General features: G+C 32.7%; 1 protein-coding gene across 1 annotated transcript; it reads right to left on the bottom strand.

Annotated features, from left to right (window-relative positions):
* Window positions 1-872: 872 nt before the first annotated feature.
* On the bottom strand, window positions 873-10410 carry LOC138318336 (beta-1 adrenergic receptor-like). The gene is made up of 2 exons (XM_069260618.1): window positions 9851-10410; window positions 873-4366 (listed from the first exon to the last, which is right to left on the bottom strand). Exons 1-2 carry the CDS (start codon window positions 10053-10055, stop codon window positions 2598-2600), a joined length of 1974 nt encoding a protein of 657 aa, XP_069116719.1. The 5' UTR covers window positions 10056-10410; the 3' UTR covers window positions 873-2597.
* Between the last annotated feature and the right edge of the window lie 11175 nt (window positions 10411-21585).

The raw sequence follows: 21585 nt of genomic DNA, 5'->3' as shown, positions 1-21585 counted from the left end.
ACGTTGAAATGAACAAAGAATTAAGAAAAACAAAGATTATCCCTTCATATTCATTATCTTAAATTTAGTCTTCGTCAAAAACAAATTTCGTTATTCATTTTATATATATATGACATTTTGGAAATATTCAGACCACTAGCAATAAAATGTTGATCGAGAGTATTGAACTATATTACATATGGAGACGAGGAATATTAAGAACATAGAATTGCAATGTCAACAAGCTCATTCCGTAACAGACTGTAAAACCGGAAGTAGCCGAGATATGTGAGCTGTTGTTATGTTACATCGGAAACCATTGGCTGAGCTTATCTCAGAACTCAATAAATATTTCTTTCGCACGCCAGAATTGATATAAAACAAACACGGCAAATCGTTTCTTAGCAGGAAACCTATAGATTGATATTTCATATATAAGAACAATGAATTCATGTGTCCACTTTGTACATAGCGCGTCATTTATCTAAATCTAGTAAGTCAAACATTCATCCTGTGAAACTCTCACAGTTTGCATTTTTGTGGTATAAAAATATATGACGACTACTTTCTTAATATCTGTTCCTTGTTGTTTTTTTATTATTTAATTATTTATATATTTAATTATTCATTTGGTGATTTGGTTTGATTAATTTTACTTCCTGTTAATAGCCGTGGTCATGTAAGGACGTGGCAGGTTTCATGGTTGAGAAAAACCTTAGGCCTATTTATGTTTCCGAATACAATTCTAACAAAATATGTCTATTGAAAAAAAAAATCAACAGCCAAACATATTTCAAAATTATTTTCTCCTCGTTAATGTCAATTTATCGGAAATAACCGTTCCTTGTGTTTCATTAGAAGTTTGGTTCAATAATGTAGCATTCCAAAGAGACAAAACACGAATCCACAAAATATTGCCAAAGCAAATATTTAATATGAAAAAATATTTGAAGTTTGTAAATAATGGAATTTTCAATGACGGAAAAAATAAATCTTAAATAATGTAAATTGCACCTTATCAGGTTATCTACTATCGACTGTACATAATTGACCATCGATATAATATTGAAATAGCAATTCTATATGTGCCGTAATTTTCAGACTCATGAATAAAGGAAGAATAGGTTATTCGTCACCAAAGGTTATAATTATCAACATTTTGAGGATTATAACACTTACAATACAAAGCTTTCAATTTAAGAGAGTCCAATAAAGGCTCAAAACGAATTTAGACAGTATTGATTTAAATCGTGATATTAACACCTATATAGTGTAGCGAAATGAGTACAAGGTCAACAAAGAAGCCAATCGTACACATGGTCAACAAAGAAGTCGATTGTTGTCTTCAGTTTCAGTTAAAATTTTAACAGTGACAATAGTAATTATATAAAGTGAGTTCTTTAAATATGTTTCATCTAAACATACATAAAGCATGACTATTAGAATGCATAAATTCTACCTTGTTGTAAATGCTTGTAATGCATCATACTTATTTGTCCATGCCTTCGAAGAATTTTCATGCCTTAATGCGTGAAAGCATTTGGTTTTCAATTAAGCATTGAAGTCATTATTTGTTTTATTTCATCGATGACATTTTATTTGCAAACGCGGATTCATACAAAAGTTTGCAAACAAAACTTATTTCATAACCCGATGAAATTAAAAGAATAGTGACTTCAATCCTTATAATTAATTTTCCATGCTACTTCATCAAATGAATTACGTTTACACGTACGATTCCATTCAATCAATACGCAACGTAAATGTTTCTATTGTGACGTCACGATAACGTCGGATTTCCGCGCCATTCCCGGATTATTTTTCATCGTGGAATGCAAAAAAAAAATTAATCGGCCAATCAGAAAGTCAGAAATCAAGTAAAAATAATTATTAGATTATTGAAAAATAGCATGTCGTATTTTTCATCCAGTCATACAATGTATATATGGCACATATAAAAAATAAGGCTATGTGTGTGTTATTTTTACGTCACGTTTGACACCAAAAGCAAATAAAAAGTTTGATAACCATCACATAAATACCACCACTAAATTATATACCAAAAATCATATACCATTATGAATATAATAGCGTATTTCTAGACAATCAGTAACACTTAAAACGGTACTACCTTGATGAACGAAATTACGCCACATAGCTTATTATACATGTACAAGTCAAACAACCAATCTGCCTCTTTTGATATCATACATTTAACACAATAGCAAAAAGAAACATGTGCATCTCATATTAGTATGTTAGCTGTGTAATTCAACATTGTGTTGTTTGTTTGTTGTGTTTTTTTCTTTATCACACATGAACTTGTGACATAAATACTAGCCGGAAACACTTAAATATGTAAAAACATAAATAGAAAATAACAATAATAAGGTCAGTATTGCAATTACATGCATGTCATTAAATATATATAATTAACGACACTTTACTATTTTAAATTAATTTTAGCATCTTAAAATATTTTTTTATACTATTAAAACTATTCAAAAACATTTAAATACTGTCATGGAAAAAGAATTTTGCACAGCTTCAAAATTATCACAAAATAAAAACATTCAGGCACTTTGTATCTTACTGTATATTTGATATCAATGGTGTCTTTACATAGACAAGCGATCTCTGTTTGGCAGTGCTAGAACATTTGTAATCCGGAATTCACCATCCTCCGATGATGATGGCCGGTTCAAAGGATTAGATTCCGTGGTCGATTTCCGGTTCAGTTCTGGATCTGAGGCAGAATTATGATCAGGATTCCGATTACATGACTTATGGTTGGGTTGTCTTTGTACACGATCAGAAACAGAATATATGTAAGATTGGCAGTTTTCTGTTTCTGGAATTGGCAACCCCGTCGCTGAGTTTTTCATGCCTTCAAATAGGCTATGATGTCTGTTTTGTTTCCTCCAAGGATGATTATCGAATCTAATTAAAGCCTCATCAATTGACATGCCGCGCGCCGATCTTCGGTTCTGTCCGTGATTGTTATCACTGCTGTGCTCAAAGTACAAAAATGAACCACTATCCCGACGCCTTCTAGAAAATACCTCGTCTCTCCTAGCACTTAAAGAACTCGTCCTCGATCGACGACGGCTGTGCTTGAGAAGAGACTCATTATGAACGGCTGGACTCCATGTCAAATCAAGGTCCTCTAAACATTGCCACTCTGACGCGTCGCTTGGACCCTGACTTGGCAAGGCTGATTCTTCACTGATGGACATTAGACGCTCTCGCTTAGTCCGCACGCGCTTTCTCTGCAGATATAAGTTATTAGGATTGAGATATAATTCTGGTTTCGTATTTGCCTTATCAAGTCGATCCGTATCCTGTTTAGCCGATAATTCTTCATCGTGTTTGGAGAATTGAGCAGGCTGATACACTTTTTCTACTTCCACCTCTTCTTCTTTTATTGTTTTCATTTCGATCCTTCTATTGCTTTTTCCACCAACTGATCTCGGTGGACAACTGCTTGAAGAGGATGATGTCTTTGGCATTGAAACACTCATCGTCGTGGTGGAGTAAAACTCATCGTTGTCATCAGCACTACTAGACTTTCTCGAATCCCTCAGGGTTGGTCCACAGAAAAATTTATTTATCTCATACCGCATAACTCTATTCATGAAAACATATATAACCGGGTTAATCACTCCAGTTAGGAAGAGAAAACTTATAGCAGCCGAATCTGTATAAGGCGTTATGCTCTCTGATCTGAGTCTCAGAATTGACACTGTCATGTAGGGAACCCAGCATATAGCGTACGTGAATGCAATTAACAAAATAGTTCGCACTGCCTTACATTCCATGGTCTGATATTTCACTGGAATATTTTGTGAGGTGTCACTGCCAGTTGATGAATCACTATTTGGATCCTGTACTGAACTTGGTATTCCCCGTATGGAGCTCGGCATTGAAGGATAAACTCGACTGGATCTCTTTGTGTGGCCGATGGCTGCTTTGAAAATGCTCAGATAGCATACAGATTGAACAAAGAGTGGAATGATGAAGACTATTATACTAACAGAGATTAAAAACACGTTGGATACGTGCCAGTTGATCGCACAGGTATATTGGTTTTGCACATATTCATAGGAACCCCAGTTCAGCAACAGCAGTGATGCCAAGATGATACTTAATAACCAACACATAGCGATTAGGATGTTAGCTAATTTCTGTGTAAAGACATTCACATAACGCAATGAGTTGATGATTGCGTAGTTTCTGTCAAGGGAGATAATCATTAAGGAAAATTGTATACAGAAGATACAGACACTGAAGATAAATCCTTGAATTTTGCACCAGGTGTCGTTGAATATCCAGCCGGACGAGGAGAAGACAGATGTCAAGGTGAACGGTAACACAAGAACTGACAACGCTGGAAAAGAAATAAAATTAAATACATATGAATAAATAAAACGATGATTTGTTATAGAACATTACGAATATTGACTGAGAAAGAAATAATATTAAAGACTCAGAATATGTAATGTACTCAATAAATAACTGATGCATTAGATGTACTGTCCAGGTTTCTTGATAAGGGAATATAGAATAGTAATGGGTGTTTTAGAAAGTTATTTGTTCACTGTTTCATTGACAACAATATATAGTGCGAACCATAAACACATATGATAGAACAAAGCGTCTCGAAAGTGTAAACGTTCTGTTTTCCATTAAAGGGAAATGGATAATGTTATAATAACAGACGGATATCAAATCGAATCTTGAATATTGAAATATAATATAATGCATTCATTGCTTTATACAATGAAATTTTCGTAATTGAATAGCATTTCTTAAATTGAAATAAATTGAAAATGTTATTATTTCACAAAACGATATGCAATGTAGAATATTTTTCTATATTTAGGACAATATGTAAAATTCAAATTGTTTTGCCTGCGTGTGTCATTTGAATACTTGGATTTGCCAGATTTGGAACCAAGAATGTCACCATACGAATCGTCACACTATTAGTTTTTGCCGGTATCTCAGAGTAAACACGGCTACATGGATCGTGTTATTACAGGGTATTTATGGCATGGCTTGCAAATCCGCAGATGAGCCGGCACTTAATGTGATTCTGTACATGTGATATCCATATTGTTGTTACTATATTTAAAACTATAACAATGGGTTTATGATACCCATTACGCGACATATGTTAGGTGGTGTGAGTGTAGTTCAGAAAGGGCATTGTTTGTTTAATGATAATAAAACTATTTGACATTGAGGCTACACGCACACATATATATATTATAGGTTTACATTCATTCTGTTAGACACATGTATGCAAATAATGGTTAGATATGAATATATTCCTGCTATTTTCTATATGTATAACTATATATATCACAATATATTGTTTTTTATAAATGTTTGTAGCATGAACAGGACAGTGACTTTGGTTAATTTTTTTCTTTACATTAAATAGACAGTCTGGATCACTGAAGGATGCGCCAGGTTCAGTAGATGGAATATGCCGGAGAAATAAATCAGCCGTGGTCAATAACAAGCAACTGACCTACTCTGGCGAAAGTTGAAAAGGTGAACTGTGGGTGAAAATATATCGGCGATTGCGGCCTCCAAGGCCATCCATAAAATATAATATTTACTGGTGTTTATTTCTAGGCATCAACTGGGAATAAGTACATTTTAATTCTTTTTAACATTAGCTGGGAATAATGTTACTGGTATATCTATTTGAACTAAATCCGTATTATTCATTTGTCCTGTCCTACGACATTTGCTTACTTCTATCATGTGGAACCAGATAGATAACATAAATTTTAATCTTAATACTTTCAAATCTGAAATTATCGATACGGATTTTCAAAAAAAAAAAGAATATAATTCAATCTTGCTTGTAATCATTGGCTTAAAAATTTATATATCATCAGGCTATAAGGTTTTCTCTCATACCTTTGGGTCTACGACTAACTGGTCCCCTTCCTCGGGCATTACACCAATGTCGCCTGAGTCTGTATTGATACCCATGTAATACAGTCTCGTGACGTCACAGCGTCAACAAAAGTACTATTTTCTCGTTAAAAATTTTTTTTTCATAAACAAGTCTGGTATTACTATAGATGCAATCAACAGTCGTGGTTTTCTTTGAACGTAATTAAAAAGGCGGGATAATCATATTTGTACAATTGCAATAAAACGTCGAGGTATACGAGATAAAGATACCCATTCATATGTGGATAAGAAGCATAGGGATATTCTACTCTTGGGATCACAAAATGTAAAACCCTCGGCAAGCATCGGGTTTTACAACATTTTGTGACCATCGGGTATAATATCCCCATCATTCATATCCCGACTTATGAAAGAGTCTTGTAATATATACTGCACACTCAAAAATTATATTTACTCTTATTTCCGGATTTTTGTGCCTTTTCCTGCTCCGTATGTTATATATTTATGTACGTTTCCGGCTTCTAGACTTTGACATACTAACAAGTTTGTAAATATCTTCGGTTTTCATATATTATAATTCAATCTTTCTTGTAACGTAAATTGTCTTTGGCTTAAAAATGTGCATCGTCACGTTATTAAGGAAAGCAAAGGACGTAACCGTTTCTAATGTAACTTCTAATTGGTTGTAAGGCGTATATTTGTTTCGTAGAAAAGAAAGTCGCTCCATGAAATTAAAATTGTGAAGCGATACGAGTTTATTTTGATAAATTAATTTTTATTTTACACATATATACCACAAAAACTGGTGGAATTTTTTTTTTATTATTTCCATAACATAAGATAAATAACATCGAACATATATTCAAATTACTCCTAAAGTACATACTCGTGTTTAAGTACATGTAGCAACCTTAAAGATGCTCAACCGCCGACAGAGCATAAACGATACTCATCTTTTGAATAATAATTGGTGTTTAATCATGTATATATATATATATGTCTATATGTCTAATTAACACAAAAAATAATATAAATCAAAGTATTTTGCTTTCGGTGTATGCGCAATAAGTACTTCATTCCATATAGGACATAGTGCCACAGAATTTTTTCGGGATGCAATAAATTATTTTTAATATTTTTATCTTGAAGTAAAATTAGAAGCTCAAACTTTTCAATGGTGGTAATGGAGTAAAATAAGTAAGTTTTGTAACTGAAGAAAAATACTTAATCGTCTGCTCCTGTTTTTGATAGAGAAAAAATACCATTTGTCACCGGTGGAGCATCTTTAATATTTCAGCGCGTTATAAAGTAATTCCAAAACGTTATTTTTGTATATACGAAAACCAATAATAAAATCATAAGATTCAAGGGATTCCAATAATCTTGGACTTGACTGATGCCAAATTTAAATGGCAAATAGAAAGCTAATCCCAGAATCGATCGCAAAACATGAAGCAGAATCTAGATTAAAGCTTTAATGATACATTTATAATACCAGTTATAAAATACTGAGTCTCTTACCAATTAATTAACGAGAACCTCGGAACTATGAAACAAAACAGCTGAACTTAATAGTCTTTCATTATATCCGTGTTTCCCCCAATGTGATACACGGTATGTTCCTTCGAGTGCCATTGTACACATACTATCTAAATATTTCGTATTGATCTATATGCATGTATTAAGTAAACAAATATCATTGTGTAACCTTCATGATAGCCGGTTAATGTGGTCGATCTAATATTTCGCTATTTGTAATTAAAACTAATCAAGCAATAAAAATAATTTAGAAATAAAAAAAATAAAACAACGGTAATTCAATTTCGCGACTGGCTTTTGCATACAAGTATATTATTCAATCATTTCTCAATATTTCATAGACCAAATTATCGCGCCAAATGCAATGATCCGCGAAATCGTATAATAAAAACCGTGCAAATAACCGATTATAGAGTCCATCAAAATCAGTAATATTCACCGTACAATAATATTTACTTTAAGATTTTTTTAAATAACCTTTTTATGCCATAACTGTTCTTCTGATGTTTATGTCATAGCTTCATAAGACATAATTTATTTAAGTTATCACAATTAAATATATTACTGCATTGTTTCCCATTTTAAGTGCACATTTCTGTAAGATAACGTATCCTGTTTTACAAGCTAATCATTAGCGACGTTACAAACGGCGACAAAGGAATAGTATATTTCTTTATCGGATGGCAACGAAACTTTCTAAGCTAACGTAAAGTGATTTTGTTGTGTTTTTATGATTATCATCTCAATCTTATTTAGACATATCATTCTTTGATGACGTCTTTTGATTAAATATCATATGATTTTGAATATGAATGTTAGAATCGAGAGAGAAAAAAAAAAAAAAAAAAAAAAAAAACAGACACACGCTACTTTCCAGACTCCAATTTCTCGGAAAAAATGACTTTAATCAGTTTTTTACTCAAGTTTGTTTCGAGAAATCGAGGCCTGAATTCCGTTATTTCAATTGATGTATTTTGTGAAATTGTGCATAGTGTTTTTCTGCCAATAGTATTTCCACAGTTTTGCAAAACGCACTAAATGGGAAATAACTAAGGAGTCATTTAATTTAATCTGTAATATTTTGAAATGTAGTCAGTTCCACTGCTTAGAGAATCTAATCCGTCTATGCACTAATACATACATTGTAGTAACTATTTAGAATATTTATAATGATAAATCATTATATAGGAAACGGATTATGTCTCAAGCAGTTTTGTTTGTGTAACAAGATGTTCGACCAGTTTGTTCCTAAATGATTTCTAAATATTGAGAAGAACATTGTTTGCAAATGATGTAGTTTGTTGGTAACATGCTTTTTGTTACAAAACATACAAAACAGTTATTTTATATTACCACTCAAACTATTGATTTTGACCTATAAAATCTTTATAAACTGCATTTATATATGTTTAAGTGTTTGGTAAAAGAATGATATAATATTTTGTAAACAAAAAAGTAAATAATTACATGTATTTTAGTATCTCTATTGTTTGACGATTTTTCAATACATATTTTAAAAACATATTACTACAAATTATTAATATAACTGGTTTTACAATATAAATATGCTTATATTATAAACCCGCTTTTCATGTTAAAACATCCTTATAAAACATGCGTATTTAGATTAGTTAATATTTTGTATTTTCCATAGTTATTATTTGCATGTAAGTAGCGTATATTTTACCGTGATAAACATTACACCTATAGCGTATTTATCTAGAACATGCTAGAACGTTTCAACTGTCATCGAAGTTTTGATGAAATTATTTATTGCAATCATATATTCTGGTCTGTCGTATATGATGCTAGAATAATCCGTATCGAAATTAATTTCATTGATTTTCTTTCTCCAGCTATCAATACGAAGCCTTTACGACGTCATTGTTTTCGTCATGACTTGATAAAATATATTTCAAGCTTATGTGTATTGTTTTAAATAGAACTATGCTAAAATGACTATAGTATAAGAACTGTTACATATTTCAATTAAATTAATACAGAACACAAGAAAATTGCGTCAATCTGCTTTAGAAATAAATAGATCCTTAATACTAGATTTTTTGGTCTATGTCATTATTTATATTTCATGATACTTCTAAGAATATGAAAGCCAGCAACGGTGATCAGCGAACTTGCAAAAGATAAAACATTACATAGGTATGTTTACAATACGCCAAAGGTAGCCGTGGTTCATCATGACATGTATTACATTAGATGATCAGTAGTTAGTTTAGCTTTCATTTTTGACCGGATATTAATATCCCTTAACACATATATGTACATGTGATCAATAATACCGATTCCGCCTCGAGCAAGGGCATGATAAAAAATATTTGAAGAAGCCAATTCAAGCTAATCACTTTTTCAGATTGATGTTTTCATTACAGTGTCTTACCTAGCTCCGAGCATGACAAGTTGAGGACGAAGCTGTTGGAAATGCTCAACAAATTAGACTTCCGGTAGAAGACGTAGCAGACCATGCCATTGGCCGCCAAAGACAGCGCCAAAATCACTCCCAGACACAGGGCAAGCACGGAGATCCCCACATTGACTTCCTGATCACACTCCACACTTCCGGTCACATTACATTCCCGCTGCATGGCTACTTAGAGGAAATTGCCTCGGATTGTAGCATGGTTGCGTTTCATAAAACACATACAAAATAAGCAAATTTACAAATGGTTATGAAACTTGTTTAAAGTATCATAAATTTTTCAGCATTGACACTTCTTCTTATCACAAATTAACTGAACATAGTGTTCAGCGTAATTACTCGTCAAATAATGGCATAAAATTGTTCATCAAAATATTTTTGTCATAATTTGTACCAAACTATGATGACTCTCCATTTAAGGAAAAACACACGTTCATGTATTTCATGTTTACATGACTGTCTCTAGGTATGTCTCGAAAGTGATTATTCAGTGTGCTGTAATGATAGCCAATACGAATACGTTATTGTATTGCCGTCTTAAGCACCTTAATCGTTGGCGATCACTGCTTGATGCAAAATTTAGATTTGTTTCTGAAACATGTGATTGATTTTAAAAGCTGGTCAGAACATAATTACAGTTTGTCACAACAATTAATTGTCCTTTTTCCAATTATTGTTCGATGTTCAAGTTTAGATCCAGAATGTCTAGGTTAATTTCCATTGAATGTGACACAATATTGTACATTACCTGATAGCGTGTGACGTTACACCATTTGATATTTTGATACTTTTAATCAATGCAAAATAGTTAGTATACCAATCTCACTCATCTGGTTCTTGTAACTTTTATGTCAAACATATGCAGAGTAAATGTGTAGGCTGAATAATCACATGTATCTATATTGCGTCCAAAGTAAATCTGATAGCGAATGACAAGTACACACAGGCGATAGACCATTCAGTACATGGTGACATTTTAGCAAGACAATGTCACGAGACTTTCGATAAAATATCTAAGCCATAAAGCTATCGAAATCATCCATGGTTGTTTATCAGAATGATAAGGTGTCTTTACACAAGTGATCCATGGATTCTGAAGCTGTCTGTGACGTTTTCCAACCGTTTGACAAACGTAATGTGAAAATTAAATATAATCCAATTGTTATGAAATAAGGGCTTAAAACTGGCTCTCTGAATACACAGTTATCATTGTTCACTTATACATCATCCATGTAGATTTGTATTCTGAAACTATTAGCAGTATCGCAAACGCCAATTGAGGCAGTGTACCTTTAGTCACGTTGCCAAGGTTAATGGTTTCTCCTGTAAAGTCCTTTTAACTTGTGACTGGATCATTGATCTAAACACACAGGCACTCTTGTCGACATGTTAGGGACCTTTACGGCATGAGCGGTATGTCGTTATCTTTGCACACTGTGTCCGTTCTAAGGGACTCTGTCACGCCTTCTGTGAGCGAGATAAAACGGGAAGTTAGCAGCAGAACACACAAACGTTCGAACATCAGAAATAGCAATGGAAGCAGTATGTTGAAAGCTTTGTGAATATTAGCTCCAAGTAGTGCGTAGGTGACGTGTGACAACTTTCCTTATATGATTTGATATTCATAGTTTTAAGTAATATATTTCGGTTGAATTGGGATGATATTAAGCTCAAGATGGTATAGATGAGCTTTTGAATATTTTCAAATGAAGCGATCTTAGTAACCGAATTACCTAATGAAAGCGAATATAAGATTATATTTAAAGACCACAGCCATACCGTTCCAAAATATCATAAAAGCTAGCTTTTGAGTACTTACAAATCTATCATAATTGCGTTAATGCAACCTTGATATTTCTTAGGCATTCCCCAATCTATGTTGATATTTTGAAAATCGATGGTTGCCTAGAAATGATATAACAGCCATGCTAAAAGACATGCATTATACAACTACATTGTCTTCGCTGGAGTTATGCATCTATATCCACTTTACATGAGATATGAGTACACGATTAATAGCTCAATATATATAAACATAAAACCATTCCATGTCCAAAAATAATCATATACCGTGTAGCGGGTATGATAGTTTTGCTATTTTGCTGTCATAACCATGGTCGCTAATTGTTTGTCTTAAATAACTAAATTACACTTGTAGACAAATTGCGAAAATTCAATCCACTAATATTTAATCTTCTTTTTTTTTGTCCTAATCGCGAAAAAATGACTCGCGAACATAAGCGGCTAAAAAGTAACATAAATAGGATTTAAAGCAAAGTGGAATATCTAATAATTATCACATACTGTTTTCAACATTTTTTTTCTTTTTCTTTTTTGTACTCAGATAGATAGCTCAACGCTAAAAATTGGTTATTCACATATTCACTTTAACTTAAATTAACTTTGAATGTATAGATTAAGTATGAAATATAAGGAATTACAAATAGCTAGCATTGAAAAATTAATATGTTTACAATACTTATTTGTCATACGTATTAGGAATTAATAGTATCAAGATCATCACATCCGCAATCTATATTATGCACAGAAACATTGTAAAAGTCGCAGGCCTAATATTGATATTAGAGTGTATAAAGAACAATTCAGTGAACTTATTAGCTTATAAATCACTGTTTTTGATTTCCTTGAATATGACAGCGAAGTTACCTAGGAATACATTCTATAGCAACGATTTTACTTCCGTGGATTAAAAAGGTGAGCTTTTTGAATAAATTGCGATTATATGACTCAGTAAATTGATTATATGCATATTGCTAGGTAACTTTCCAATCTACAAACACTTAAACGATGGATTGTGTTTTGTTTCTCTTCTACAACAATCAGACTAAGTGATACAAGTGACAGTGAACATTTGACAATTTGAAAAAATATGATTAAAATAGAAAAACTCTCAATTGAAATTTGATTAAGAAAAAAGAGTGAAGATCATATTAACATTATTAATAAATACTGTAAGCATCACAAATTTTCTAGAATTTCCAAAATTAAAATAAATAGAATTTCATCACTGTCTCTAATTGCTCCTTATCTTGATTAAAATATCGGATTTTAACATCCAATTAAATCTACAATTTCGAGTACTAGAATGAACCCTCTGTATGGATTAGATACGACTCGATAGTGTACACTTCCTCCATACTGGAATGATATACGACAGCAATAAAGGAATAACCACATACCATGTGTCAATAAAGGTCTGGCCCTGGTCAGTAGGTGAGGTCATTAAAATCAGCTGATTACTGGTATATCCTTATTGTTGCATTATGAAATGTATCCATGCCTAACGTTGGCGGTCATCATCGACGTCAATGACGATTTCAAAATGTAATTGGCGATTTAAAAACTGCAATGACGAAATTAACATCCGCAATGAATCTCAAACGTTCACTCCACTAAGAACGACAGACATACATAAATTTTCTATGGATTTTTCTATTCTTCATCGCATCTGTTATTTCTTATGCTAATTGACTACTGTTCTAGTCTTTTCTAAAGATGAAAAACACTATCCACTTCTTTGTTATTTCTTTTTGTGACAGTATGATATTAAATCGTCCTCACACGGCTTTATGAATTTGTGATACTTTATCACCATCGATGGTCTCAAAGTGATACCTTTCTTATGCAGATTATATACTGTTTTATAGTTCATTGAAAACGTTGTCGGCTATTTAATATAGTGATGTCGTCACATCGATGACCAAGTGTTTCACACGACTTTATCAACAATCGATGTTCTGTAAATTCAATATTCTGCATCAAACATGAGGTTTTCGACGCAAAATATTGTATTTTTTGACGTCGATTGAAAGGACACGGAAAGCACTGTCCACTCCTCAAGAGTTCTATGTTTGTAACACTTTATAACTTGGTATTGTCACACTTCATTTTAACAGTTTATATATGTCTAACTGTGAATGATAATCCCATCCTCAAATAGGCCTCCGATGTTTTAGTCCTAGGTTTGTAATAAGCTGTATTGTTACCAATTGATGGAGATGAAACCACTGCGACATTTCCTTCTGATACCCTCCGCCTCTGGTAATATTCTATTGATTGACGTTTGATATCAGCTGTAGGTATAGCCATATTACATATATTCTGGATACTGGCGAGTAATCTAAATTAGTTCTATTAATATCCTTTGTGCTCGATCGATGCAGGTGAGACAAACAATTAAATATGATCTACATTTTATCCATTTTTGTTCCTCCTGGTAATACTGTTCAGCATAAAAATTTAATATAATGTTATATGATTTCAAGTGGTCTTTTTAATGTCATCGGCCATTTTATGGCGTTTTCATCATAAAGTTGTTCAATATCTGTACAGCTAGGCAATTGATGTTGACAAATGGCTTGCTTTTGATTAATTCGGCCTTCCATGTACTAAAGATTGTGTAAAGTCTGTCTTGCAAAACTCTGTTTGATTATGATAGGTATTGCTCAAAACATGAAACTACGAACTAACTCACGTGTAAGTCGCATGCATGTACAGGGATATGATGACGCATATATTTTGCGGAGTTTATATATATAGTGTTTAGATGTACAACATGTCAACTACAATATAGGTATAGTGTTTAGATGTACAACATGTCAACTACAATATAGGTATAGTGTTTAGATGTACAACATGACAACTACAATATAGGTATGGTGTTTAGATGTACAACATGACAACTACAATATAGGTATAGTGTTTAGATGTACAACATGTCAACTACAATATAGGTATAGTGTTTAGATGTACAACATGTCAACTACAATATAGGTATAGTGTTTAGATGTACAACATGTCAACTACAATATAGGTATAGTGTTTAGATGTACAACATGACAACTACAATATAGGTATAGTGTTTAGATGTACAACATGTCAACTACAATAAAGGTATAGTGTTAAGATATACAACATGACAACTACAATATAGGTATAGTGTTAAGATATACAACATGACAACTACAATAAAGGTATAGTGTTTAGATGTACAACATGTCAACTACAATATAGGTTAGGTGTTTAGATGTACAACATGTCAACTACAATATAGGTATGGTGTTTAGATGTAGAGCATGACAACTACAATATAGGTATATATAATAGTGGTTAGATGTACAACATGACAACTACAATATAGGTATAGTGTTAAGATATACAACATGACAACTACAATATAGGTATAGTGTTTAGATATACAACATGTCAACTACAATATAGGTATAGTGTTTAGATATACAACATGTCAACTACAATATAGGTATAGTGTTTAGATATACAACATGTCAACTACAATATAGGTATAGTGTTTAGATGCAGAGCATGACAACTACAATATAGGTATAGTGTTTAGATATACAACATGACAACTACAATAAAGGTATAGTGTTTAGATGTACAACATGTCAACTACAATATAGGTATAGTGTTAAGATATACAACATGTCAACTACAATATAGGTATAGTGTTTAGATATACAACATGACAACTACAATAAAGGTATGGTGTTTAGATGTAGAGCATTACAACTACAATATAGGTATAGTGTTTAGATATACAACATGACAACTACAATAAAGGTATAGTGTTTAGATATACAACATGTCAACTACAATATAGGTATGGTGTTTAGATAAACAACATGTCAACTGCCATATAGGTATAGTGTTTAGATGTACAACATGTCAACTACAATATAGGTATAGTGTTTATATATACAACATGACAACTACAATATAGGTAGAGTGTTTAGATGTACAACATGTCAACTACAATATAGGTATAGTGTTAAGATATACAACATGACAACTACAATATAGGTATAGTGTTTAGATGTACAACATGTCAACTATTATATAGGTATAGTGTTTAGATGTGGAGCATGTCAACTACAATATAGGTATAGTGTTTAGATGTACAACATGACAACTACAATATAGGTATGGTGTTTAGATGTACAACATGTCAACTATTATATAGGTATGGTGTTTAGATGTACAACATGACAACTACAATATAGGTATAGTGTTTAGATGTACAACATGACAACTACAATAAAGGTATAGTGTTAAGATATACAACATGACAACTACAATATAGGTATAGTGTTTAGATATACAACATGACAACTACAATATAGGTATAGTGTTTAGATATACAACATGACAACTACAATAAAGGTATAGTGTTAAGATATATAAACACATGACAACTACAATATAGGTATATATGTTTAGATGTACAACATGACAACTACAATATAGGTATAGTGTTTAGATATACAACATGACAACTACAATATAGGTATAGTGTTAAGATATACAACATGACAACTACAATATAGGTATAGTGTTTAGATATACAACATGTCAACTACAATATAGGTATAGTGTTTAGATGTACAACATGTCAACTACAATATAGGTATAGTGTTTAGATGTACAACATGACAACTACAATATAGGTATAGTGTTTAGATATACAACATGACAACTACAATATAGGTATAGTGTTTAGATATACAACATGTCAACTACAATATAGGTATGGTGTTTAGATATACAACATGTCAACTACAATATAGGTATAGTGTTAAGATATACAACATGACAACTACAATATAGGTATAGTGTTAAGATATACAACATGACAACTACAATAAAGGTATAGTGTTAAGATATACAACATGACAACTACAATATAGGTATAGTGTTTAGATGTACAACATGTCAACTACAATATAGGTATAGTGTTTAGATATACAACATGACAACTACAATAAAGGTATAGTGTTAAGATATACAACATGACAACTACAATAAAGGTATAGTGTTAAGATATACAACATGACAACTACAATATAGGTATAGTGTTTAGATATACAACATGTCAACTACAATATAGGTATAGTGTTTAGATATACAACATGACAACTACAATATAGGTATAGTGTTTAGATATACACAACATGTCAACTACAATATAGGTATAGTGTTTAGATATACAACATGACAACTACAATATAGGTATAGTGTTTAGATGTACAACATGACAACTACAATATAGGTATAGTGTTTAGATGTACAACATGTCAACTACAATATAGGTATAGTGTTTAGATGTACAACATGACAACTACAATATAGGTATAGTGTTTAGATATACAACATGTCAACTACCATATAGTATAGATGTAGAGCATGACGACTACAATATAGTATAGCGTTTAAATGAACAGCATGACAACTTCTCCTTTATCACATAGCTCGTTCACTTTCACGAAGTTAATTGATAAGGCGTTTGTTTTATGGCGCCCTGTATTGACACAACTGTTGGCTCGGGCGGCTAATCTGAATATATAAAGAAGGTAGATCGATGAGGGATAGGAGAAGTGCCTGAAACAATACATATGTTGTCTGATGTATCGGTTATAGATGGCTTATTGAATGGTCTGACGGATATGGAAATTTCATCATCCCTCGTAAAGTCAAACATAATCTGTTTTTATTATTATTAATATTATAAGCATAATCTTACGTGGTAATTAGTCTACCGTATTAACGAGCCGAGTGTCTTATATGGAATATAAAACCACCATGCAACTGGCAGATCGATGAAATGAAACCACCGCTCTGTCGGCAATGAAAATAAAGCGAGATGATTTATATGACATGTTATGTGTGTATATCTAAACCAAACTCTGATTTTGTTCTTCTTTTCAGACGAGAATCAAGAAAGCCTTAAGTTATATTTCAGCCTTCTCTGTTATTTTTCGTTTAAGACTGTCCTAATTAAGGCGAATTACTTCACTTCGTTACCCTTTGATAATGTTCAAAATTACATGTAAGTCACAATTAATTGTGAACAACCTATATATATACATTGTAGCTACTGTATTGGATTTATTCATAGATTTAACAATACCATATATAGACTTTTGAATTAATTAGGGAAATTATTGGACATATCTGGACACAAAATGTAATCATCATACCAGCTGGGTTGATTTAATCAGATGTAAAATTTTGCTAGGTTATCTCAAAATAAATTAGGTCACTGTCACATAATTTATGTCATTCTCACATCAACTAAACATCAATTAGATTACATGTAGTTAGCATCCTTCATTAGGTTTGTACGAACTCGGATAATTCGACAACCCCGCTTAATAGGAAGTGCTTTGACGGTCCCGGCCGAATTCCTTCTTTATCTTTGTTTAAAGAACTCGGATAATTCGAATTAGGAAAACTCGAAGAACTCGGATAATACGAAATAAATTCTAGGTCCGAATGACAAAAATCACGCATGAAATATTCTTATAACTCGAAATGAGATTTTTTTGGACAACGAGATCGCCGAAAATGCCGATTTCTTTTTCATAAATCTAGGTTTTCTTGTTATAATTTTGCAACTACCATCGGCTATTTTGACATTTGTCTTGTTCACATCGTTTTACGACATGGAAATAGTCTATTTATACCAAGTAAAGAGATCGTCAGTAGACATGATAGATAACTCGCTTAATTTGAACACTCGGATAACTCGAAGTTTTATCTCGGTCCCTTCGAGTTCGTATTAACCGAGTTACACTGTACATCTTAAAATGAAATAGGTTATTCCAAAATAAATAAGGTCACCTTTACATCATTTAGGTCATGCTCACATCAACTAAACGTCAATTAGGTCTTCAGTTTTTTTTCTCTAAATATATCGGATTGATACAAGGGGAAATTCTATCCCCTCTACTATTTTCTATGTTTAGCAATAATTTTGAGAATAATTTTATTGAAAATGGTGCATGTACTTAGGAATTTGGTGATCTGATTCTATTTTTCCTTTTATATCCCTATGATTTGGTCCTTTTCTCGAAATATTTTGTAAAATTTGCTCAATTGTTAATTAGATTACACCAAAAGATGAAGCTAACTGTTAATACTGACAAGACCAAGGGAGTGTCAAGGAATGAGAATCGTAGACATCTGTTGGAAATGACACTCAGTTGTTGATGAATTTTGTTATTTAAGGGATTTTCCTACAGTTTAATTACAAGTTTGAAATCACTATTAAACACGTAGCCAATCAAGCTCGCAAGGCCTTTTTGCCTTGAAATCAAAGTCCAACAGAGTAAATTTCAATATCAAAACTTCTTTACGTTATTTGTGATGCATATGTAGTTAGCATCCTTCATTAGGTTTGTAGAACACGGGCGGGGTTTAAAGCTTATGAAGTTGAAAAGGGTTCAAATATAATTTTGCAAAAAATCTTTTTATGTGTAAAAGACTCGATTAGTAATGCAATGGTTCATTTTTTTTGTTTTACCTGAAAATGTAAGTTTTAAAAGTTAGACTATCCTACACAAATCCATTTTTAATCTTCAACTTGTTTTTTTTATATATATATTTTCTATCATAGAAAGTAAGAACAGACTATAGCTGAAACTCACTCAGGTGTATTGACATGTTGGTCAGGTAATACAGGTAAATTTCAGAATGTTGGCTAAGTGAGAATAAATCTTTATTTTGAACATGACTGTTTATCCTTGATAAATCAAAAATTCCAAAAGCAGTCAAATCTTTTTTAAACTATTGAATAGAAATAACTCTATTTGGAAGGAAATCGATCAGTTCTTACATCGATGACGTCACTTAAACATTCGTTCAATAGGTCACACAGAACATCTGTTAATTTAGGTCGTACAGAACATCTGTTAATTAGGTCGTACAGAACATCTGTTAATTAGGTCGCACATAACATCTGTTAATTAGGTCACACAAACAATCTGTTAATTAGGTCACACAAATCATATGTTAATTAGGTCACATAAATCATATGTTAATTAGATCACACAAAAGTCGTAATAGACATCTGAGAAAATAGTCTATTAGCTTGGTGGATGACTTCTTAATAGTAATGTTATACTATTTATGGAAAACTTTAGCTTAGAAATCTAGAATTTAGAATATTAGAAATTTGAAATCTTCATGACAGTGGAATCTACTTCAACATGCCATTCCATATTTCCATCACAAAGGCTGTCTCCTTCAAAATGTGTTAACACGAAAACTAAGACAGCTGATTATTTTTAAGTATCTATAGTACATAACACGAAGAATGCATGCAGATGATAAACTATTAAACCCATGTTGTTGATTTTAAAACCAGTATTAGCATCTCTAAGAATAAATAAACATAGGTTCTTAAATGAGTTTTTTTTTAATTTCATATGATTTCATACGTTAGGTTACGTCCCCCATGTCATCGATCTATGCTCATGGGAGCCTCTCAGGCCAAACTGGATAGTATTGTATAACCACATTGTATTGATAATTGTGTCTGGCGTACATTGTCCAAGCTGTCTGGTGTTCCATAAAGTTTCTATTTCCTGATCAGTAAATGAGTCGGCTTTATTTGGCCGATTTCCTTTTCCGTCACGTTTCAGTTCGCGTTGTTTAGCCTTCATGACGTCCTGGAGCTGTGAAAATTCATTGCTTGTAGCGAGACTGTATCCGTACTTAAAACGTTTTGATTGTCTGCCATAGCTTCCCATGAAACCCCTTAGTGAGCAGGGTTCATAGTTGGAACCATCCGATTCTCTAATCGTGATGGAAAATTTACACAACAGAGGACACAACTCTGAAGGGGGAATATGATGAATGGGTCGGTCTTCGTTTTCTTTTGTCATAAACATTTTCAAAAGTTTTAAATTATAAAAAGTTTTGCTTATTGCATTCTTATTAGCCTGTGCATCCACAAAACTTTGAATAGATGTCCGTGATAAATCAGAAAAAAAACAACAAAAAAAAAAAACCCATAGACGGTCCCTTTCTCTGAATCAATCACTGACTCCCAATTCGTCGTCTGCTCTGATGACACATTTTCATTTTTGGTCAACCGGTCGCCATTTAAGTCAATTTCAAAATCAATTCCATCACACCTCACTTTATACACGGGTCCTGTGGTTGATTCTGTTACCTTCATCACCTTTCCGTCAAAAATGTCATCAATGTTAACGAGTGTTCCCACAGGAAAGTTTGTACAGGCGTCCATTTTAATACAAAGCGTATTGTGTAGTAATATAAAGTCGTGGGAAAATGTGAAAAGGCCGACCAATCAAATTCGCTCTATGGGTATATTACACAAGAGACATACGCAAAAAAATATTATATGGGCAATTTCATTGGATATCAGACAGATTATGTGATATTTATTGAATTTTAAGTATTCAGTGTTACCAAGAATTCGAAAAAGGCTGAGTCAGTTGTGACGGTTGCAAGGCACTGTGCTACCAAGAAGTCGAATAAGTCTGAGTCAGTTGTGACGGTTGCAAGGTACTGTGTTACCAAGAAGTCGAATAAGTCTCAGTCAGTTGTGACGGTTGCAAGGTACCGTATTACCAAAGAGTCGAATAAGTCTGAGTCAGTTGTGACGGTTGCAAGGTACTGTGTTACCAAGAAGTCGAATAAGTCTGAGTCAGTTGTGACGGTTGCAAGGTACTGTGTTACCAAGAAGTCGAATAAGTCTGAGTCAGTTGTGACGGTTGCAAGGTACTGTGTTACCAAGAAGTCGAATAAGTCTGAGTCAGTTGTGACGGTTGGAAGGTACTGTGTTACCAAAGAGTCGAATAAGTAAAACGAGTATACGTACCCGGCCTACTATACTTTCTTAAAGACGACCC

This window comes from Argopecten irradians, chromosome 1 (assembly GCF_041381155.1).
Source record: "Argopecten irradians isolate NY chromosome 1, Ai_NY, whole genome shotgun sequence".
Taxonomy (NCBI): domain Eukaryota; kingdom Metazoa; phylum Mollusca; class Bivalvia; order Pectinida; family Pectinidae; genus Argopecten; species Argopecten irradians.
The sequence above is the reverse complement of the archived record's forward strand: the minus strand, read 5'-3'. Positions and strand labels throughout refer to the sequence as shown.

Coding starts and splice junctions, on each gene's coding strand:
- LOC138318336 (XM_069260618.1), bottom strand. CDS start 10,055: ATGCAGCGGGAATGTAATGTGACCGGAAGTGTGGAGTGTGATCAGGAA. Junction 4,367..9,850: donor CTTGTCATGCTCGGAGCTAG/GTAAGACACTGT, acceptor TTTCTTTTCCAG/CGTTGTCAGTTCTTGTGTTA.